Source organism: Panulirus ornatus, chromosome 4, assembly GCF_036320965.1.
Source record: "Panulirus ornatus isolate Po-2019 chromosome 4, ASM3632096v1, whole genome shotgun sequence".
NCBI classification, from domain to species: Eukaryota; Metazoa; Arthropoda; class Malacostraca; order Decapoda; family Palinuridae; genus Panulirus; species Panulirus ornatus.
In genome coordinates, this window is record NC_092227.1 from 7,876,042 (window position 1) to 7,900,732 (window position 24,691).

Here is a 24,691-nt window from a genome sequence, read left to right on the forward strand (position 1 = left end):
TTCTCGGGAATGGCACCAGCCGTTGGACCGCGACGGAGGCGACAAAGAATTCTTCCTGACGGTGATCGCCAAGGACCGCGCCCCGCCCAAAGAGGCGCTGCAGGAGGCCTGCTCCTTCAAGGTGGTTGTGGAGGACATCAACGACAACCCGCCAATCTTCGACAAGCAGGTGAGTTAAAAAAAAAAAGGGGGATCCTCAGTCGATCTCGTTTACTGGGCGAGAACTTTTGAGACTACATTTCTTGATCTTCTTCTCCTAAGCCTCGTACTAAATCCTAGCTAGAGATCCCACCTTCATCTATAGAGACAGGTAGCAAAGCCTCGTCTTTAACATTTAATCTTGTCAAAGAGAGAAAAAAAGAAATATAATCCTCACTAAGAATAGTGGTATTTCGTCCTGTTCAAAAATGCTGAGGTATGTAAACAGTACTGGTGAAGGTTTGAAGCCAGATTCAGTGGGACTGGCAATCTCATTCTGCCTGACAATGGGACGGTTGCATGGTGTAAAGCAAGGGTTTAAAGGATGACTCGATCGAAATTTGAGGTAGGTTTTCATCAGATAGGTTCCGCCTGATCACCGGGAGCAGTTTTCTGTCGATAGGTTCTGTTCCTCGCGGTCACAACTGGTTAAACGGACAGTCTCTATGTATCTGAGAATGGTGGAAAAGAATATCGAATCTCAGTCAGTTATTCATGATACCCGATATGGTTGGGAAGTGAGTCAGATGTTGTTCGCCGATGATACAGCTCTGATGGCTGACTCGTGTGAAAAACTGTAGAAGTTGGTGACTGAGTTTGGAAAATGGTCTTTAGCTGGTCGCTATGTAAGGCTTCGATGACACTGCGCTGCCAGAAATGCTTACACGAGACGAGGAATCATACAGTGGCAGGAGGTGACGCGGGCACCGAACTGTGGCAGTGAACTGCAAAAGGTGATATGGTTGAAGAGGGTCGGTGTGTTGGGCTCTTTTCTACACAAGCGGTTACAAGACGACACGAAGGATGGTCTTGCAGTCCCTTTTATAAGTAACCCATTATCTCTCTCAAGTCGACCTTCTTGTGTAGTAGATGAGGAACGAGGTCGTTACATGGCCTGGCTGCAACATTGGGCCTCACTTTCCCCTCCATTCTGAACCCTCTTTCCCTCGAGACCCTCTCAAGTGACGCCGGTGATCGTGTGCTGGGAAGATGTATAATATGAAATCGAATCGCTGGACGCACCATCATCTCTCACTCGGGATATCTATCTGTCTATCTACCTATCTATCTATACATATATAAATATATTCTTTTGAAAGTATTTTTTCTTAGAGGGTTGGTTCATTCATAGACCTCTCTCGCGAAAGTACTGAGAGAGAGAGAGAGAGAGAGAGAGAGAGAGAGAGAGAGAGAGAGAGAGAGAGAGAGAGAGAGAGAGAGAGAGATACCCGACCCAGTGCTGTACTTCATGTATAATGTACACATTATGTACTTCTAGTTAACCTTTCTACGACTGTATATGTGGGGAAGAAATGAAAAAGAAATATAGAGATACACACACACACACACACACACACACACACACACACACACACACACACACACACACACACACATCTCTGCCACTGCTGTGGCTCCTGGAACAGGTCTGTTCCCTGATTTGTTAAGACTGTGTGTCAAGTGTCATTCATAGCCGGAGCAGCATCATCATCGTTGTTGAGAACAGATGACCTGACCATTTCTCTTGATCGTGCGTACACACGCGGCCGTTATGTATGTACTAGTGAGAGGAAGGGAAAGGGGGAGGGAGGAGAGGAGTGGAAGGGAAAGGGGAGGGGAGGAAGTTAAGCAAAAGACGGATATGTGACCCTCGTGCGAGATTGGATGGCTCGGATTGAACCTGCAAGAGTCGTTGAATCACAGGACGACAGAGAGAGAGAGAGAGAGAGAGAGAGAGAGAGAGAGAGAGAGAGAGAGAGAGAGAGAGAGAGAGAGAGAGAATATATATACATATATATCTGGCACACAGCAATGGAATGCATGTTTATGTGCATCTCTGGTCACCATGGCTACCAACCCTGGTCTGTCCGGGTGGAACTTGTGGCGAGGCGACGCAAGGTATGATGGTCGGGTTCACTCACAAGGGTGAGTGACACTGGCTGACTCTCACGGTTGCATATCAGTGTGGTGTGAGGCCGACTCCTCCTCACCCCACCCCACCCGTAACGGTAGAGATAAGGTGATTAGAGATACGATCTGATGCTTCGTGAAACTGTCTCTCTGTAGAGATTAAGTATAGATAAGGTAATGAGAGATGACCTCATATTTCACGAGACCATCTCTCAGTATAGATAAGGTAATGAGGGATGACCTCATATTTCACGAGATCATCTCTCAGTATAGATAAGGTAATGAGGGATGGCCTGATATCTCATGATATCACTTCTCTGAAAAGTTATGAGGTACGACTGAAATGTTTCATGAGATCGTGCCTCTACACAGGCAAAGTGAATGAGGCAATACTTTACCACAACGAGTAGAAATATCGTGCCAATACAAAATATTCTTAGTCTCGGAACTGCAAGGCAAACAATGGTATCAAAACTCTGAGGCCTTACGAGTTACCGTGTGTGTGTGTGTGTGTGTGTGTGTGTGTGTGTGTGTGTGTGTGTGCTCACAAATCCGCTGAACTCAAAATAAGAAAAACACTTCCATCTCATTTCACTCCACAAGCAGACATCATCTTCCAGAAAGGGCGACCCCCAATGTTTTTCTATTTTTTTTCTTTTCTGTGAATTCTTTAAAGAGAAAACGAAGAAGAAGAAGATCCCGAAGATTTCGTTGCTCATTCAGATGATATTCGATCTCTGAATACCTACTATGTTCTATAGATGATACAGTTACTGGGGACAGATATACTTCAACAGCTTAACTTCCTTTTCTGGGCCATCTCTTCTTAACCCCCTTCATCAAAGACCCGTTCCATGTTCTGGCTCCTTGGCTCTGTACTGTTCCGTGTTAACGTTGCCTAGACTCCTGGGAAATTGACCCGTGGGGGAAGTGTGTCAAGGTCTTATAAAGATAGAGAAAAAAAAAGTAGGTCGGAAATGGAAAATGAAGAAGGATACGCCAAACAAGGTAATTCGTGTACGTCTCAGATCAGAATAAAAAAGAAAAAAAAGAAAAAGAAAATGGGAAGACGAGGCGACTGGAAGATTCCAGAAGTTCTGGCATTATCCAAATATCTACCTAGTCCCCCCCTCTCACCCCCACCCCCCCCTTATGGACGCCACTTTACAATACCTAGTTCCTTTCTTCTGGTCGCAAGCAGGTTTTACAATACCCGTTCTCTCTCTCTCTCTCTCTCTCTCTCTCTCTCTCTCTCTCTCTCTCTCTCTCTCTCTCTCTCTCTCTCACTTCTTCTTCTGGGCCGCAGGTGTACGAACAGAACATCGCCACGGACCACAGTCCAGACACGCCCGTCCTGAGGGTCACCGCCACGGACATGGACGCGATGGAGAACGCAGAAATCATCTACAGCCTTCAGGCCAGCCCACAAGACCTGCTCTACTTCTCCATCAACAACGGGACGGGCTTCATCAAGCTGGACACCAAGCTGGACGATGATATGGTAAGTAATGAACACCATTTTCGTGAATATACATAAAACTGTCATCTGTGACAAGCACCCATAACAAGCCCAAATTGTTAAGTTCTGATGGTCATTTTCCGACGTGAATATACTTGTAACTGTCATCTGTAACAAGCACCCATAACAAGCCCAAATTGTTAAGTTCTGATGGGTCATTTTCCCACGTAAATATACTTGTAACTCTCATCTATGACAAGCACCCATAACAAGCCAATAGTGTCACGTTCTGATGGTTGTTGTGTGGAGGTGAAAGCACAGAAAATACCTATGATGCGAGTCATGCAACGAGTGGTAGTTTTTGATCGTAGACATGATATTGCTGATAATGGAAGAATAGGGAGATAAATGAACTTTCTGGGCTGCAACGACTGTCTCCATATTCATGTAAATGCTGCTACATTGATCTCTCTCTTCACTTTCCAACGCCTGCGGCGATCACCTTGTGTTCACAGGCAGTTCGCTGGTCAATCTCATTTGTTTTTTCTTTATCCCTTTCCACCCAGAGGGAAACAAGACTAAAAGGGGAGGAATGTTCTTAGTCTGATACATTAAAACAAAGGCTCCTTTGTCTGTTATATATGATGGATTAGACCCTCGAGCTTAACATTTTCCAAGAAAGAATCTTTTTTTTCTCTCTCTCTAAGCAAGACCGATAAGAATGAGTCACATGTGTTTCACATATTCGGAGAAAGACAATCGTAAGTTAAACGTATCTGAAGAGAGACACTTGCGAATTCGATGTATCTAAAGAAAGACACTTGTCAGTTTAATACATTCCAAGGAAGACAGCCACGAGTTCCATGTATTTGAAGGACACTCTTGAGTTCGATGTATGCGAAGAAATACTTTCTTGAGTTCGATGTATTTGAAGAAACACACTCTTGAGTTCAATATATACGAAGAAACACACTCTTGAGTTCAATATATACGAAGAAACACACTCTTACACACTCTTGAGTTCAATGTATATACGAAGAAACACACTCTTGAGTTCTATATATACGAAGACACACACTCTTGAGTTCAATATATACGAAAAACACACTCTTCAGTTCAATATATGTGAAGAAAGACACTCTCGAGTTCGATATATGTGAAGAAACACATTCTTGAGTTCGATATATGTGAAGAAACACACTCTTGAGTTCGACATATTTGAAGAAACACACTCTGGACTTCGAAACATTTGAGGAAAAGACACTCGTGAGTTCGATACACTTGAAGACAAAACATTAATGACCGATATATCTGATAAAAAAAAAAAAAAAACCCGACTCACAAGCCTGGCAGACATAATAGTCCATGCAACCCGCGTATGTCATCTACGAATCGATAACACTTTTTCTCCTTTCTCCCCCCACTAGGCGGACACCAAGGTCTTCCACCTGAAGGCGAAGGCGACGGACAAGGGGGACCCTCCCATGAGCACCTCGATCGACGTGACCATCAACGTGGTGTCCTCCGGCAGCCTGCCTCCCATCATCGTCAAGCAGGAACCCTCCAACCCGTCTGTGCCCGAGGACACCAGTGAAGGCACAGACGTGGTCATCGTCTGCGCCAGGTGAGAAAATCTCTCTCTCTCTCTCTCTCTCTCTCTCTCTCTCTCTCTCTCTCTCTCTCTCTCTCTCTCTCTCTCTCATTCTCTCTCTCTCTCTCTCTCTCTCTCTCTCTCTCTCTCTCATTCTCTCTCTCTCTCTCTCTCTCTCCTTCCTTCCTATGAAAATTTCTTTCATGCATTTTACTCCTGCAAGGTATTTTTTTTTTTTCAACCTGTTTCCCGTCCGGCGTGTTGCCGGAGGGTAAGGGGAGGCAGAGAGTGTGGGAGAACCTTTGCTTTGCTCTCCTTTTGTCTTCCAACTGCTTTTCAGGAGACTCTCTCTCTCTCTCTCTCTCTCTCTCTCTCTCTCTCTCTCTCTCTCTCTCTCTCTCTCTCTCTCTCTCTCGTACAAACGTGGATCAAAGGGTGATAACTTTCATTCTTCACTGTAGCACGAGGGAGGACGGGGTGGAGGGGTCTCTTGTCTCGCTCATTTCCCCGGTTTCTCTCACTGCAAGTTCCTCAGATGCATCGGTGGGGGAATGATCTCCCATTCACAATAACATTCATTCGGTTACGTTAAGGTATTCCTTAAATATATATATATATATATATATATATATATATATATATATATATATATATATATATATATATATATATATATATATCTCACCTGTGTCCTTTTTAGTCCCTACGAGACACTGGTGGTCATGTCTGACAGTCACTGTGTTGCAAGGTAAAACTTTCTCCTTATTGTCACTAACTGGGTATCGACACCTCTAATCTACTCGCTATCACTGTCTCGGCACTTGACATTAACCTGTCACTGTCCTGGTAGTACTTACACTAACCACCCTACCATCAGTGTCCCTACTAACGGTATCCAACTCGTTACCAGTGTCCTGGTACTGATGCAAACCACACATACCATCATGGCCATGGTAGTGACACTATAATGTTCATATATTTATTACCCTGGTATACTGACACTGACCTACCAATAACAGGACCTTACCCTGGTATACTGACACTGACCTACCAATAGCAGGACCTTACCCTGGTATACTGACACTGACCTACCAATAGCAGGACCTTACCCTGGTACTGACACTGACCTACTAATAGCAGGACCTTACCCTGGTATACTGACACTGACGTACCAATAGCAGGACCTTACCCTGGTATACTGACACTGACCTACCAATAGCAGGACCTTACCCTAGTACTGACACTGACCTACCAATAGCAGGACCTTACCCTGGTATACTGACACTGACCTACCAATAGCAGGACCTTACCCTGGTATACTGACACTGACCTACCAATAGCAGGACCTTACCCTGGTATACTGACACTGACCTACCAATAGCAGGACCTTACACTAGTACTGATGGCGCTGCCTCTCTCTCTCTCTCTCTCTCATCCACAGTTCCAACATCCCCAGCAGTCCCAAGGTTTTCTTCACGCTCCTCAACGGGAACACCCAGGACACCAACTCCGACGGCACCTTCGCCATCAGGTGGGTGTGTCATTCAGCCGCCCGCCCGTCAACCCAGGTGGTGCTCGCTGCGCCCAACAGCCGTGAAGCAGGACTTTGTATACCACTTTGTGTTCTCATTTCCGCCGGCCTCTACCGCTGCCACGCTACCACCTTACTCCATCCACCACACTCCTTCATCACCCCGACACTCACACACCCTCACCCTACCATTTATACACTCCATCATCTTACGATGTCCCACGTTCCATCACCCCAACATTCACACACCCTCACCCTACCATTTATACACTCCATCCACCACACTCCTCCATCACCCCGACACTCACACACCCTCACCCTACCATTTATACACTCCATCATCTTACGATGTCCCACGCTCCATCACCCCGACACACACACCCTCACCCTACCATTTATACACTCCATCATCTTACGATGTCCCACGCTCCATTACCCCAACACTCACACACCCTCACCCTACCATTTATACACTCCCATCATCTTACGATGTCCCACGCTCCATCACCCCAACACTCACACACCCTCACCCTACCATTTATACACTCCATCATCTTACGATGTCCCACGCTCCATCACCCCAACACTCACACACCCTCACCCTACCATTTATACACTCCCATCATCTTACGATGTCCCACGCTCCATCACACCTAATATTCCCTCATCCAGTTGCTCTTGCCTCACACATGTAACAGTGGAAACAAAAATAGAGAGAAAAAAAAAGATATTGTAGTACGCACCAAGACGTCATTCCGGTGCCTTAGAAGACTCTTGTGGTATTTTCTTATGTACATGACTGAAAACTCAAACACACACACACACACACACACACACACACACACACACACACTTCGATGCCATATAACGCTCGCACTACTTAGGTTAATTTTCACCCTTGCGTTAACCAAGGGGGTCTTCCTCCCCTTCTCCCACCCAGAGATCTGAACGGAGGCGACCCACAGTGCCCAGATGGCAGCATTGGTGTCGCCATCTACGTCGCTATGAGGAACCTCGACTACGAGTCCATCACTGACTACAAACTCATTCTACAAGTTGTAGTAAGTACACGAGCTCAAATCTACTACCCACATGTCTCGATCCTCTGTGTGTGTCTCACGCTGCCAAGAGTACAGAATGAGCTGAGAGAGTCTTGATCCTCTACAGGTCTTTGCTACAAATACAGATTGAGCTGAGAGAGTCTTGATCCTCTGTAGGTCTTTGCTACAAATGCAGAATGAGCTGAGAGAGTCTTGACCCTCTACAGGTCTTTGCTACAAATACAGATTGAGCTGAGAGAGTCTTGACCCTCTACAGGTCTTTGCTACAAATACAGAATGAGCTGAGAGAGTCTTGATCCTCTGTAGGTCTTTGCTACAAATGCAGAATGAACTGAGAGAGTCTTGATCCTCTACAGGTCTTTGCTACAAATACAGATTGAGCTGAGAGAGTCTCGATCCTCTACAGGTCTTTGCTACAAATGCAGAATGAGCTGAGAGAGTCTTGACCCTTTACAGGTCTTTGCTACAAACACAGATTGAGCTGAGAAGGTTCAAAAGTTCTGGTGCGAGTAACATTTCTCAGACTGTAAAGGATGGCCAGAGCTTTTCCTGTGCAATTTAAGTTCCTGGGAGCAACCACGGGTGTCCATAAAGCTCTTAAGAACAAGTCTTTTCACGCCCTGAGTTCATGTTAGTCGAGCACTTCGTCAGTGGCAACAGGAGAAACGGTAATGCTTCAGGTTTTGGGGTGCAGATGAGCAGCAGATTTCCTCTCATCTAGCCAGGCACAACAGCAGTCACCGCGCTTAAGCATCCCTGAGAGAGAGAGAGAGAGAGAGAGAGAGAGAGAGAGAGAGAGAGAGAGAGAGAGAGAGAGAGAGAGAGAGAGAGAGAGAGAGAGAGAGAGAGCCCGTCCGCTTATCCTATGTCCTCTTTGTCGCATGCTATATAGCTACAGAGTATGTTGGACAAGATCACGCATACCTTCCCGAATCCATATCTAACGGGTCGAACCTCACCTTCACCATAGACCACAGATGTCCCCCCCCCCTTACTTCTTCACTAACACCTTCCTGACTCTCGTGCTGTTCTGGCTCCTAATCCTTGGACCCTGAGCGAGTCTGGTGTGTCTAACTGCATCCATGAACCCAATGGTTAGTCCCGCTATGATGCTTTTTCCACGGTCGAACCTCTTCATGTATAACCCTCCCCAAATCCTCTCTTTACGACAACCAGTTGTTGCCCGCCGCCCTCCTCCTTAATGTTATCACCCCTCACTTGACCTGGAATGGCCTTGTTTCACCCCCACTTCCCCCCTGCTCAATGCCATCACCCCTCACTTGACCTGGCATGGCCTTGTTTCACCCCCCTTCCCCCCTGCTCAATGCCATCACCCCTCACTTGACCTGGCATGGCCTTGTTTCACCCCCCTTCCCCCCTGCTCAATGCCATCACCCCTCACTTGACATGGCATGCCCTTGTTACCCATCCCTCTCGCCCACTCCTCCCCCCACAGAATGACCAATACGCCAGGGCGGACGTCCAGATACCAGTCGCCATCGAGGACAGGAACGACAACGCCCCGCTCCTCCAGTCGTTCGACGGGGCCATCGTGGAGAACTCGCGGGCTTCCCTGATCACCACTATCAAGGCGATCGATAAGGACGTCTCGCCGGAGTTCAAACGGGTGAGCTTGCCTGGATTTCGTCGTCCATCACCGTGACTCAGAAAGGGATTCACGGACCAAAACTTTTTTTTTTTTTCTTCTTTTCTCAGACGTTAGTTAAGGAAATGGACGATTTCGCTGGTCGTAATGTTAGAGAAAAGAAAAAAATTTAATGGTTACATACGCCGTATGTTAAATAGAATGATGTGTCATCTCTACAAGTACTATGAAAGGCGTTTGCTATCGTGGATGAACAGATTTCTTACATTTTCATTAATTTTCAGTTATCTGTATAATTAATCCCATAATGTCCCATCCTTCCCATGACTAATTCATTTTTTTCCCCCAAATTTCCTTTATTTTACTCTCTCTCTCTCTCTCTCTCTCTCTCTCTCTCTCTCTCTCTCTCTCTCTCTCTCTCTCTCTCTCTCCTTTCTAACAGCTCGAGTACTCCTTCGACGACGGGGCCAACGACATCGTCAAAGAGAAATTTGAGCTCAAGCCGAACGGGGAGCTGTGGACGAGAATGCCCCTCGATCGCGAGGAATCCAACCGATACCAAGTCCCCATACAGGTCACGGATGGCGTCCCAAGTGAGAGAAACCTCTGTGCTCAGTATCCCTTTAACGTGTGAATAAGACGTGTACTCATTATCCCCAAAGTGAACATAAGACGTGGTTAAAAACAAGTGGCTTTAGAATGTCTCACTCACTCGTCCCTGCATGGCCAGACTGAACACTCTCATTCGACAGGGATCTTTGATATTTTTCTTTTTTCTTCTTCGTGGCAGGTCACAAGCGCATGACCATCTACTGGATCACGGTGCAGGACATGAACGACGTGCAGCCTCAGTTCGACAAGGAAGCAGGCGTGTACGAGGTGGTGGTGCCTGAGAACAAAGTGCCTGGCAAAGACACGGGCATCCGGCTTGTTGTCATCGACCCGGATATAGGTGAGTTGTGCTTCGGGGGGGACACACACACACACACACACACACACACACACACACACACACACACACACACACACACACACACACACACATTACTTTGAACCTCATCCGACGCGCAGGATAAAGCTGCTGAACCATTCCCGCCACCGTCACCTCCTGCTACCTGAGATCCCTCGTTCCCGGGTTGCATTTTATCACGACACTGGCATCGAACCCATCCCAACTCATACACGCCCTCGCAACAAGAGAGACAGCATCTCACTCACCGTGAATATCAATTTACTCTGAAACAGCCCTCCTTTCCCCATAGTCTCAAGTATGTACTTTGTATGTACTTTATCCACATATTCTTTAGCCTTTGGCATCTGGATGGTGAGTGATTCGGTATCTTGGGTGAGACAGTTGCATCGTGAGCATCAATGGTCTCATGATATACTGGAACGATGTGTGTAATGTTGTAGGGATGGATGATGTCCGGTGCGTAGACGGGAGTGTGTGACTCGTGTTTGTCTGGAGAGTGTATCTTCTTCAGCGCTCCCAGAACTTTTCCCGTTCCCCCACCTTATGACTCAGTTCCGCTTCCGTGGTTGCATTCTCTGTCATGCCCACTCCCAGGTATCTAAAACACTTCGCTTCCTCCAAGTTTTCTCCATTCAAACTCACACTCCGATTAACATGTCCCCCGATCCTGCTAAACCTAATACCCTGGCTTTTATTCACAGTTACTCTCAAGTTCCTACTTTCACATACTCTTCCAAACTCTGTCACCAACATCTGCAGTTTCTCATTCGAATCAGCCACCAGTGCTGTATCATCGGCAAACAACTGACTCGCTTCCCAGGCCCTCTCATCCCCTACAGAATGCATACCCACCCCTCTCCAAGACTCTCATATTTACCTCCATCACCGCCCTATCCGTAAACAAACTTGCCGCAGACCAACCCTCACCTGGAACAATTCACTTTCCTCTGTTCCTACTTGTACGCATGCTTCACACCCTTGATAAAAATTCGCCACTTACGGCAGCTCTCCTCCCACACGTATATACTTAAGACTTTCCACAAGGCATCTCTATCAACCTTATCATATGCTTTATCTAGATCCATAAATGCCGCATACAAATCCATCTGTTTCTGTAAGTATTTCTCACACACATTCTTTAAAGCAAATACCTGATCTACACATACTCTACCACTTCAGAAGACACTGTTCCTTCCCAAGTCTGATGCTCTGTACATGTCTTCTCCCTCTCAATCAATACCCTCCCACACAACTCACCAGGTATACACAACAAACTTATACCTCTGCAGTTTGAAAACTCGCCTTCATCCTCGTTGCCTTTATACAAAGGCACTATACATGCATTCGCACTATACATGCATTCAAGACAATTCACAGGCACCTGTAATATATATATATATGTAAACTATTCTTATACAATGCAAAAGAACAAAAGCAGTGTGAGACAACGCTGCATCCCTCACGTGTCAGAGCATCAACATTCAAGACCTTAAAGATCAACTCCCCCAACACCCGAAGGTCAGAGTGAACTTTTCAAGTCTGCTCAGCAAATATAGTACAAAGATGCTAGTCAGACATCAAGCCGTGACCGACTATGCCTGGCACGACAAGAGGAACAAGAGAAATAACATGCATCATGCAAGAGGGGGTTCTTTTCTACGTTGTTTTACACGTCAAGAATTAAAGCAAATTATACGTCCCGTTTGTGAATCATCTCGCAAGTGGACAGACACAGACATTCATCAATCCGCGACGGCAACTTTTTCTTCCCCATGAATTTCGTGGTTCATAAATAATCTGTTTTAGCTAAGACGGTGCTGGCGACTGGATGCCTTAATCAAGGCCTTCTCATTAAAGCTTTGTGTGTGTGTGTGTGTGTGTGTGTGTGTGTGTGTGTACCCTAGCCTAAGCCGGGTACCAAGTTCCATCGACCAACCCCAGGGAGAGGATGAACTGCAGGGCTGACTGTCGACCGACTCCCGAAACCAGGATTCGAGCATATGCGCTCGACCCTGGGTATAGTCCATGAATGCAGCGGTGTTAGCAACGCTAACCACTACACCATGGAGGTCCCCCAGATAATATCAATGTTCTGGAGGTCCCCCAGGTACATCAGGGCCCATTTTATGTACGCGATACTTACATGTTATAACGAGTCTTCCATAAGATCGGCCAGCACAAAGAAATTTATGAAAATAAAGTATTCCAAGCATTCCATTTTGAAACGATTAAGCCACAGTGCAGGAAACTGGGCGGGTGTTCCGGGTAGCGAACAGGAAGAAACTGGTGAAGTGCTACTCAGAAAAAAAAATATGACATCCTGAACAAAGGTTGCTGTGTAACTGATGTTATTCTAATCCTTTTTGTTTTACTCAAACGTCTTCATGCCGCTGCTTCCAGCTAGGACCACCAGAAGCAGGCCCGACACATCATGCTTTACTCTGCCAAAGTGCAACGCCACGTTTTCTCTCTCTCACACCAACCTCACCCCTCCACCAACCAATCCCGCTCACGATGATTTCACTCCTTGCAGTCGTCGAATCATTACCAGGTTCTGGATATTTTATCTCATCGTTAGTCTTTGATAAGAGCCACTTCCGTTCATGAATCTTTATCATCTCCAGCTTTGGGTCAAGGCAACACCGACGCCACAATCAAAGCGTCTCTGGTGTCAAAGGTGTGGTCTCAGGTGCCTGAGCTCCGAGAGAACGCCTCGGTTCACACACGGCTTCGAACTCACGAATTTTGAAACTCTCGGGTTCATATGCCACGGAGGAGAAGGCGCGACACCGCAATAACTTCATTTTAGTCTCTTAAACGGAAGCTAACACCACATATAGGAAGATTCAGTCTCTCTAAACAAAAGCAAACACTGCATATAGTAAGAATCAGCGGAGACTAGCGACGACCTCAAACCTCCAGACAGTGGAAGCTTGGAAGTGGTTTGAACTGAAAGCTTCGAAGTAGCGAGTCGATACTCCTTTGGATTCACACCTCACGGAAAGAGAGGATTTGACCACGCTGACTTTTTACGGTTGGGTGTGGAGGCGGGAGCTACGCGTTCTTGCTTACGTGTGTGTTTCTCCTTGATAGATATAGCGATCATTCGTTCATGGAATTGAGAGCAGATGAAGAATTAAAACATACACGACAACAGACAGGGAAACTATGGAAAAGGGGAAAGAGGGTGTTGATAAACGTGCAGTTTTTACATTTACAGGAAAGTTAATGGTCATATGCAGTCTACGAACTGATGAAGTTCGCAGCTGCTCAGACTCGGCTTTTCATATAGCGGTCTGTATGAATTTTAGTGCCCTTGGTGATGAACAGCAACCCGGGAACGAGAGATCTCAGGTGACGGTGGCGAGGATGGTGTAGTGGATTCACTCCGGAGTGTCGGATGATCGACACGGTGATTGGTGGTCGGTAGGAGAGGTTTTGCAGGTTCAGTACTTCTTGATAGAAGGTGTAAGAGGACAAAGAAGGATCTTATGAGCGATCTCCTACTCCTCTTCCTCAACTGTAAAGATTCGAATCTGTGTTCCTGAGATCAGGTTCAGGGAGTCTGATGACGGCACTGACGTCTTCCTTCCAGCCTTGAGTCTGTCATCCAGTGTGATATAGAAAAGCTTGTGTGACTGGAAAAAAACAACAACTAGTTCTTGTCTTCGTTTTTGGCTACAGTGGGTGGCGATGGAACCATTCTGGATGCTCTTGTTCCGTAGCACTATGTTTCCAGGTTATCTCACTCCAGTTCTGTATTACTGGAAGGAGCTGAAAAGTACACCCATCTCCTACATTGTAACAATTATGATGTATTATATTCTATAACTGTATTATCATTGTAATATTATAAAATACTTTCTCTTTTTCTTGCGTCTAACCAAGATGGTTTCTGATTTTGTCTTTTTTTTCCACCCCGTCTTTTTATTTTTTTTTCCCCCAGTGAGTTACCGGGAATTCCAGATTGTCCAGGGTAACGAAGAGAAGAAATTCCGAATAGATTCCACCACTGGCGAGGTTCTGATCAACAAGGTCCTGGATTACGATGCGCCTGTCCTCGACAGAAACGTGAGTACTCTTGCCACTTGATTCATTCCGCTTCTCTTTGGGGATTCGTAAGGTGTTAGTCTATCTGGGCTTTGTTAGTCTATCTGGGCTTTAAGGGAGGCATACCATTGTGGGACGCGTCAGTCACCACAACTTTTTGTGCTTGACTCGAACCCGGTCGAAACCTATGAGGAGGAGGGCGTTACAAGGGTAGTGTATGGCCATCGCCACTAGCCAGAGCACGAAGTGCTCGAGGGCAAGCAAGCCGCTGCGTCACGTGATTACTGTGTCGCCGTCGGCAACGTTAGGGGTGGGCCGTTTTGATAACTGTTTCTTTCTCTGCGCCACGAAGCTTTGGAACTCTCTACCTTCCCATTTCTTTCCTGGTAACTATGACCTGGCACATTTTAAACAGACGTAACTGGAACCAGGAAATGAATTGTATCCTCACAGGTAAATACTGATGAAAAAAAAATTTATTTCATTTCTTACCCAAGGCTTAATCACCTTCCACCAGATCACCGTTTTCCATAATAAATCGACCAATTGATTGTGTAGGTGTTGACTCTCTGGTTTCAAACATGATTATAAAACTCCTTAGCGTTTATTGAGGGGAGGGTGTTGTCTCATTGTTATCTCATTATCTTTTCTTTTCTTTTTTTAAAGCAGTATGTCTTCATTTCAATGTCCCACTTCTCTTGACATGCATATTTATGACCCCTCCTCCTGCTTGCTTAATGTTACATTTTGTATACTCCCTGCTGGGTGCTGGCTGCAGTTCACTATGATGGTCCGGCTGTTCGACGGAGCTAATGAGCCGGTGGAGACGCCGATAACCATCGCTGTCACCAACGTGAACGACCTACAACCCATCTTCGACAAGGAGAAGTACACCTTCAGCATCACCGAGAACATTGAGTGTGACAAGAACTTCGGCAATGTAGGTGGTTTATAGCAGTTACAGTTAATGTAGGTGGTTTATAGCAGTTACAGTTAATGTAGGTGGTTTATAGCAGTTACAGTTAGTGTAGGTGGTTTATAGCAGTTACAGTTAATGTAGGTGGTTTATAGTAGTTACAGTTAATGTAGGTGGTTTATAGCAGTTACAGTTAATGTAGGTGGTTTATAGTAGTTACAGTCAATGTAGGTGGTTTATAGTAGTTACAGTAATTTCAGCGGCTTACAGTGGTTACAGTTAATTTAGGTGGTTTACAGTAATTACATTTAATACAAGTAATTCACAGTAGTTACAGTTAATGCAGTGGTTTACACAGGTTACTGCTAGCCTTTGCGTCTGATACTGATGATTATAATCGACGTCAATTACTTTTACAATTACACATTATACCATGGAACATACCACGACATGTGGAGTGTCGTCCCCCTCCCTTGCAAGACACTTCGTTCATGTAGCAGTCATGCAACGACACTTGTGCACGAAGCACAAAAAAGACACCTGAGTGTACGTGTGTATATTTAGCTTATTGCCCCGCGGTCGAGTGATGTGCGGTGTGGTATGAGTTATGAGTGAAAATGAATGAGTGAGGGCGTCTTAATCATACAATATACACACACACGTATACATACACAGATTAAGGTCCCTCCCCCACACGACTGTACAACTCCCTCCACGTACGGTATATAAACAGAGTCATTGAGTAGACTCCTTTTTAACCGTCGTGTTCCTTCCCCCCCCCTTTCTCATTTACGACAGGTGTCGGCGACGGACCCGGATCTGCCCCCGGACGTGGACCAGAATATCAACTACTACCTCTACAGAGACGAGCTCAAGAACTTCACCATTGGGAAAACGACGGGAAATCTTCATACCATTGGTGTGAGTATCGCCAGGCCCAGGGTGGCGGGAGGTGAGGCTTGTGAATGGAGAGGAGAGAGAGGCTGAGGGAGAGGGTAACTGGTCGAGATGAAGTGACTGATAAGACGGGGGTGGAGAGGTGTATGTGTTACTGGGGTGTCCGAGGAGAGAGAGGGAGGGAGAGGCTGAGGGAAGCCGGTCGAGATGAAGTGACTGATAAGACGGGGGATGGAGAGGTGTGTGTGTGTGTGTGTTGCTGGGGTGTCCGAGGAGAGAGAGGGAGGGAGAGGCTGAGGGAGAGGGTAGCCGGTCGAGAGGAAGTGACTGATAAGACGGGGGTGGAGAGGTGTGTGTGTGTGTGTGTGTGTGTGTGTGTGTGTGTGTGTGTGTGTGTGTGTGTGTGTGTGTGTGTGTGTATGTGTTACTGGGGGTGTCCTGGCATTGCTGGACTTGAGGGAACGAGTTACAGCAGTCGATGATGACTTTGCATTTTGCATGTATCGATTTCATTTAGGTAGGTGTCTTGAGTTTGTGGTCAGGGGGTAAAAAAAAAAGGGGGAGGTTAAAAAATAGAAAAGAAAGAAAGAAAAAAAGGCATTGTTGCTCATAATAAGTCCTAAGGTTCAGGCCAGGTAATGACCGTGAAGCAATCCGATTATCCGAGGTGCATCTGCCAGACCCCACCTGTATGTGTGCACACAACCCTCCCGTCTCGTAAGCTGTGTGGTCAATACTTACATACTTGCTGATCCTCTTGACGTGCATGCCTGCTGATCGATCCTCTTGACGTGCATACCTGCTGATCGATCCTCTTGACGTGCATGCCTGATGATCGATCCTCTTGACGTGCATACATGCTGATCGATCCTCTTGACGTGCATGCCTGCTGATCGATCCTCTTGACGTGCATACATGCTGATCGATCCTCTTGACGTGCATACATGCTGATCGATCCTCTTGACGTGCATACATGCTGATCGATCCTCTTGACGTGCATACATGCTGATCGATCCTCTTGACGTACATACATGCTGATCGATCCTCTTGACGTGCATACATGCTGATCGATCCTCTTGACGTGCATACCTGCTGATCGATCCTCTTGACGTGCATGCCTGCTGATGCTCTTGACGCCCTGCTGATCCTCCTGACGCCCTGCTGATCCTCCTGACGCCCTGCTGATCCTCTGCCTTACAGTGCCTGGACAGGGAAGCGGCCATGAGGGGAACTATGACCCTCTACCCTCGAGCCATGGACGGAGGTGGTAATGGTCTGGACGCCAAGCCAGCCACTGTCACCCTCCTCATCAACGACATCAACGACAACCACCCGTACATCCAGAGCCCGGTGAGTAGACTCGTACATCATCCAGAGCCTCAGTGAGTAGACCCGTACATCCAGAGCCCGGTGAGTAGACTCGTACATCATCCAGAGCCCGGTGAGTAGACTCGTACATCATCCAGAGCCCGGTGAGTAGACTCGTACATCATCCAGAGCCCGGTGAGTAGACTCGTACATCATCCAGAGCCCGGTGAGTAGACTCGTACATCATCCAGAGCCCGGTGAGTAGACCCGTACATCATCCAGAGCCCGGTGAGTAGACCCGTACATCATCCAGAGCCCGGTGAGTAGACTCGTACATCATCCAGAGCCCGGTGAGTAGACTCGTACATCCAGAGCCCGGTGAGTAGACCCGTACATCATCCAGAGCCCGGTGAGTAGACTCGTACATCATCCAGAGCCCGGTGAGTAGACTCGTACATCATCCAGAGCCCGGTGAGTAGACTCGTACATCATCCAGAGCCCGGTGAGTAGACTCGTACATCATCCAGAGCCCGGTGAGTAGACCCGTACATCCAGAGCCCGGTGAGTAGACCCGCACATCCAGAGCCCGGTGAGTAGACTCGTACATCATCCAGAGCCCGGTGAGTAGACTCGTACATCATCCAGAGCCCGGTGAGTAGACTCGTACATCATCCAGAGCCCGGTGAGTAGACTCGTACATCATCCAGAGCCCGGTGAGTAGACTCGTACATCATCCAGAGCCCGGTGAGTAGACCCGTACATCATCCAGAGCCCGGTGAGTAGACCCGTACATCCAGAGCCCGGTGAGTAGACCCGTACATCATCCAGAGCCCGGTGAGTAGACTCGTACATCATCCAGAGCCCGGTGAGTAGACTCGTACATCATCCAGAGCCCGGTGAGTAGACTCGTACATCATCCAGAGCCCGGTGAGTAGACCTGTACATCATCCAGAGCCCGGTGAGTAGACCTGTACATCCAGAGCCCGGTGAGTAGACCCGTACATCCAGAGCCCGGTGAGTAGACCCGTACATCATCCAGAGCCTCAGTGAGTAGACTCGTACATCCAGAGCCCGGTGAGTAGACCCGTACATCATCCAGAGCCTCAGTGAGTAGACTCGTACATCCAGAGCCCGGTGAGTAGACCCGTACATCCAGAGCCCGGTAGACCCGTACATCATCCAGAGCCTCAGTGAGTAGACCCGTACATCCAGAGCCCGGTGAGTAGACCCGTACATCCAGAGCCCGGTGAGTAGACCCGTACATCCAGAGCCCGGTGAGTAGACCCGTACATCATCCAGAGCCCGGTGAGTAGACTCGTACATCATCCAGAGCCTCGGTGAGTAGACCCGTACATCATCCAGAGCCCGGTGAGTAGACCTGTACATCATCCAGAGCCCGGTGAGTAGACCTGTACATCCAGAGCCCGGTGAGTAGACCCGTACATCCAGAGCCCGGTGAGTAGACCCGTACATCATCCAGAGCCTCAGTGAGTAGACTCGTACATCCAGAGCCCGGTGAGTAGACCCGTACATCATCCAGAGCCTCAGTGAGTAGACTCGTACATCCAGAGCCCGGTGAGTAGACCCGTACATCATCCAGAGCCTCAGTGAGTAGACTCGTACATCCAGAGCCCGGTGAGTAGACCCGTACATCATCCAGAGCCTCAGTGAGTAGACTCGTACATCCAGAGCCCGGTGAGTAGACCCGTACATCATCCAGAGCCTCAGTGAGTAGACTCGTACATCCAGAGCCCGGTGAGTAGACCCGTACATCATCCAGAGGCTCAGTGAGTAGACCCGTACATCATCCAGAGCCCGGTGAGTAGACCCGTACATCCAGAGCCCGGTGAGTAGACCCGTACATCATCCAGAGCCCGGTGAGTAGACCCGTACATCCAGAGCCCGGTGTGTAGACCCGTACATCATCCAGAGCCCGGTGAGTAGACCCGTACATCATCCAGAGCCCGGTGAGTAGACCCGTACATCATCCAGAGCCTTAGTGAGTAGACCCGTACATCCAGAGCCCGGTGAGTAGACTCGTACATCATCCAGAGCCCGGTGAGTAGACCCGTACATCATCCAGAGCCCGGTGAGTAGACCCGTATATCATCCAGAGCCCAGTGAGTAGACCCGTACATCCAGAGCCCGGTGAGTAGACTCGTACATCATCCAGAGCCCGGTGAGTAGACTCGTACATCATCCAGAGCCCGGTGAGTAAACTCGTACATCATCCAGAGCCCGGTGAGTAGACTCGTACATCATCCAGAGCCTCGGTGAGTAGACCCGTATATCATCCAGAGCCCAGTGAGTAGACCCGTATATCATCCAGAGCCTCAGTGAGTAGACCCGTACATCCAGAGCCTCGGTGAGTAGACCCGTATATCATCCAGAGCCTCGGTGAGTAGACCCGTACATCCAGCGACAGATTCTACCATGTCATCCAGTAACAAGTGACTGGGTACGTGTGTCATCCACTGCATAGTAAATGGCAATATATATATATATATATATATATATATATATATATATATATATATATATATATATATATACATACATATAACAAATGGCTATGGATTACCCATACCCAACTCTGGGATAGGCCAGACAAGTCTGGACTGACCTCAAAAATTCTGCTTCGCCCATGAACGTAGTTGGCTTCGTCTGTTTAAGTGGGCTAGAATGTAATGTCCTTCCACGCGAGCGAAACATCTTGACGAAATATATCCATTCATCCCCATCTTGACGCTGTGTTTACACCTTACTCTAATTCTATTTTCAAATTCTCTTCGCATGTCCTTTTTCTTCCCCCCCCCTTCCCGTTTGGCAAGGCATTCATTCCCTGACCTCCATTTCCCCTGACCTCCTCTACTGAGCTCACGTCTTTCTCTCCCTTCCTCCGTCCTCCTCCCACAGGACAACAGCTATGCCAAGATCATGGAGAATGCTGACCCCAGCGTCGTGAAGCCGGTCATCATAATGCTGGACGACTGGGACACGGAGGAACATGGTTGCCCTTGCAAGCTGGACTTCGAGAGTTTCACCTCAGCCGACATCAAGGAGAAGTTTAGCGTCTCCGCAGTGCAGGGGTGAGCGATGAACGTACACATCCTTTCATTATCTTTTTTATCTTCTTTTGTCTTTTATCTTTTTTTTTTCTTCTTTCTGAAGGTTAATGAAAATGGAAAGCAAGAAGAGTTTGAAGAAACTTATCTTTTTCTTTTTGTTTTATCTTACAACCGACTTTCTGAGACAGTAAGGTGAGTTTTATTTTCTTTATGTTAGCTGAAAGGGTAGGGGCAACCGAATACTTTGATCAAGGATGTTTCATTACACACACACACACACACACACACACACACATATATATATATATATATATATATATATATATATATATATATATATATATATATATATATATATATATATATATATATATATATATATATATTCTTATGAGTCCACGGGGAAAATGAAAAATAATAAGTTCCCAAGTGCACTTTCGTGTAATAATCACATCATCAGGGGAGATACAAGAAAGAAAAATACGTCATGTGTGTGTGTGTGTGTGTGTGTGTGTGTGCTGTAGTCTAAGCAAGGTAACCATTTTATCAAAAAACCCCTTGGGCAGGAGGAACAGCTGGGTTAACTGTGGACTAGCTGCCGCGGTCATGACTCGAACCTTAGCGAACTCGACCCCCTTGGCGGCGGTTGGTGAATGCGTCACTAAAGTCAACAACGCTAAACTGCAACTCCCTTTTTTTTTCCTTTAACAGTTTCCTTAAGTAAGAAAAGGTTCACCTTTAACAGTTTCCTTAAGAACTTAGGTAAGGAAAGGTTCAAGTATAGAGTTCAGATGGGAGGGACATGGTATTCGATGAGGATATAATGACACGAAACCTAATGACCGAGTATTCTTGCACTTATTCTATGTAAATGATTCGTGGCCTCTCCATAATATCCTACGTTCTATGAATGATTCGTGACCTCTCCATAATATCCTACGTTCTATGAATGATTCGTGGCCTCTCCATAATATCCTATGTTCTATGAATGATTCGTGACCTCTCCATAATATCCTACGTTCTATGAATGATTCATGGCCTCTCCATAATATCCTACGTTCTATGAATGATTCGTGACCTCTCCATAATATCCTACGTTCTATGAATGATTCGTGACCTCTCCAAAATAACCTACGTTCTATAAATGATTCTTGACCTCTCCAAAATAACCTACGTTCTATAAATGATTCGTGACCTCTCCATAATATCCTACGTTCTATAAATGATTCGTGACCTCTCTATAATATCTTATATTCTATAAATGATTCGTGACCTCTCCAAAATATCTTATATTCTTTAAATGATTCGTGACCTCTCCATAATATTCTACGTTCTATAAATGATTCGTGACCTCTCTATAATATCTTATATTCTATAAATGATTCGTGACCTCTCTATAGTATCCTACATTCTACCAATGCTTCGTGGCCTTTCCTTAACCTCCTACAGTTTGCTATTCATTCCTTTCTGAGCTTAGGATCGATCGTTTTTCCTTATGACTCGTGAGGACAATTTTCCCAACGTGAACCCTCCCTGCATGGCAGAGTTCCCAACGTGAACCCTCCCTGCATGGCAGAGTTCCCAACGTGAACCCTCCCTGCATGGCAGAGTTCCCAACGTGAACCCTCCCTGCATGGCAGAGTCCCCAGCGTGAACCCTCCCTGCATGGCAGAGTTCCTCCAGCCAGAGATGCAACTTGGATCCTCTTGCGAAGTCCCCAAGTCGTCGGGGACCCACGACGAAGGCGAATCAAACCCCGTCATGAAGAATGGTCCATGTAGAGGCTGCGGCTAGCCTGCTGGTGCTGTGGTCGTCGTCTTCCTCCTCCTCCTCCTCATCATCATCATCCTCCTCCTCCTCCTCCAGTGTCGTAAAGATCCACGCCAAACCTCCTCATCATCTACGGTGGAGGAGGACGGGGGCGAGCGGGGCGCGAGGGAGGCGCCCGGCGCCGCGCCCCCAGTGGGGGATAACTGCTTCAGGATTATCAGTTCTCGTGACCCGCCACAGTTCGAAGGATCCTTTACGGTGTGAATCCTCCATGTGAAACGGTCCTCCCCGCCCCGCTGGAGTTGCAGCCTACGGAGCTTTTTCCTGTAATCGTTCGCGAGGGGAATTTCTCTTGCTCGCTCTTACGATGTGAAGATTCCACCTCACGTCATTTCAAGTTTATGAACGCTTTTGGGGCGACTGAAGGTTATTCTATGTTCGCTGAAACGGCACGGGTAACTGAATGCCTAAATTAAGGCCATCTTATTTATAGATAGATAGATAGATAGATAGATAGATAGATAGACGGAAAGACAGTTAGAGAGACAGATAGATTGCTATACCCGAGCCTAAGCTAGGTACCCATTTCATCGACCAATCCCTAGGGGGGACGATGAACAGCTGGGATGACTGTGAACCGACTGCCGCCACCAGGACTCGAACTTACGCGCTCGACCCCTTGCGACCCGTGAATTAACGAAACGTTCTTTTGATTGGACGCGGATGAAGTGGTGTGTCTTAAACACTAACGAAATATGGACAAAAAAAAAAAAAACTAGAAATTCTGCTTCAGTCTTCCATCATTCAGAGCGAGAATCGAAGCTGAATGTGGGAATCTAAGCCTCTCTCTTTGCTTGGCATATAACATGAACAGCTCTAATGAGAAACAACGAGTCTTATCAAGTCTCGAGTGTCACTTATTTTAGAGTCATATCAAGTCTGGAGTGTCAGTTGTTTTAGAGTCATATCAAGTCTCGAGTGTCACTTGTTTTAGAGTCATATCAAATCTCAAGTGTCACTTGTTTTAGAGTCATATTAAGTCTCGAGTGTCACTTGTTTTAGAGTCATATCAAGTCTGGAGTGTCACTTGATTTAGAGTCATATCAAGTCTGGAGTGTCACTTGATTTAGAGACATATCAAGTCTCGAGTGTCATTTGTTTTAGAGTCATATTAAGTCTCAAGTGTCACTTGTTTTAAAGTCATATCAAGTCTGGAGTGTCACTTGATTTAAAGCCATATCAAGTCTCGAGTGTCACTTGTTTTAAGTGTCATACCGAGTCGCGAGTGTCACTTGTTTTAAAGACTTTCTTTTCTTCCTTCCCCCGTCCCTGCAACGCCCGATCGCAGGTCCAGCTCGCAGTATGAGCTGAAGCCGTTGAAGCAGCTGGACCGCGAGAAGCAGAAGACGTACGAGATACCCTTCAGGACGAGGGACCGCGAGGACGTGACCGGGACGCGGTACCTCACGGTGGAGGTCGGCGACGAGAACGACTCCCCGATGACCGAACGGCGCCAGCAGCATCAAGGTCTACAACTACCAAGTGGGTATATTGGCTACAGGGTGTGTGTGTGTGTGTGTGTGTGTGTGTGTGCGTGTGTGTGTGTGTGATTACATGCCCTGGTTCAGTACACTGATAACACGTCGGCCCTTTTGTTACACATGGTTCCATTTCGCTCTATCCCACGCACGTCTCACATCTTGCATGTCCAGGCTTCGATGATGCAAAGCATATTTCGCTTCGTTCCTTTTCATCTCGTCCATTCATTGCCACTTCCACCCCCAACGTTTGGACCTAACAACCCTTCCAACTGGAGAGTAGATTCTCGCACCTCAAATGTGATATGTTTCTTGAATCTCAGCGCTAGAGGTCTTGTGTGTCTGTGAGTTGTAACTGGAATAGTATATTCGATTTCTTCTTCCTGGCGAGACCATATGTACCTCTTCGTCCCTGTTGGTAAAGCCGGACTTGCTTCCCAAAGAATCGGGAGCGGGACAGAAATTAACGCCTTTCCCGACGTTCTTCCCCAACAGGGACAGTTCCCCACGATGATCATCGGGTCCGTGTACGTGACGGATCTCGACGACTACGACGTCGGAGACAAGAACTTCGAGATCGATGCCTCGACCTCCTCGGAGGTCGACGTGCACTTCGACGTGGACTCCAACAACGGCAACATCACCATGCTCAAGGGGACGCCGGAGGGCGAGTACTCACTCTTCGTCAAGGTTCGTCGCCTTATGATCTCGTCTGCCTTCACTTCTCCCAAGACTCTAGACGATTTAGAGTATCTGTCTACAGCATATAGTGTGTCCTGCTACCTCATGAATGTCCTTGACCACAAGTTCAGTA

The 24,691-nt window shown here is 47.0% G+C and overlaps 1 protein-coding gene across 1 annotated transcript in view; it reads left to right on the forward strand.

The window, feature by feature from the left end:
* LOC139765611 (DE-cadherin-like) overlaps nucleotides 1–24,691 on the forward strand; it is a 309,000-nt gene that overhangs the window by 259,047 nt on the left and 25,262 nt on the right. The window contains 16 exon segments of the mRNA XM_071693268.1: nucleotides 20–169; nucleotides 3,416–3,610; nucleotides 4,996–5,192; nucleotides 6,601–6,690; nucleotides 7,631–7,751; nucleotides 9,208–9,378; nucleotides 9,800–9,950; nucleotides 10,148–10,309; nucleotides 14,277–14,401; nucleotides 15,159–15,320; nucleotides 16,095–16,217; nucleotides 17,394–17,543; nucleotides 20,418–20,590; nucleotides 23,688–23,847; nucleotides 23,849–23,881; nucleotides 24,373–24,567. Coding sequence (XP_071549369.1) covers nucleotides 20–169; nucleotides 3,416–3,610; nucleotides 4,996–5,192; nucleotides 6,601–6,690; nucleotides 7,631–7,751; nucleotides 9,208–9,378; nucleotides 9,800–9,950; nucleotides 10,148–10,309; nucleotides 14,277–14,401; nucleotides 15,159–15,320; nucleotides 16,095–16,217; nucleotides 17,394–17,543; nucleotides 20,418–20,590; nucleotides 23,688–23,847; nucleotides 23,849–23,881; nucleotides 24,373–24,567 — 2,358 coding nt within the window.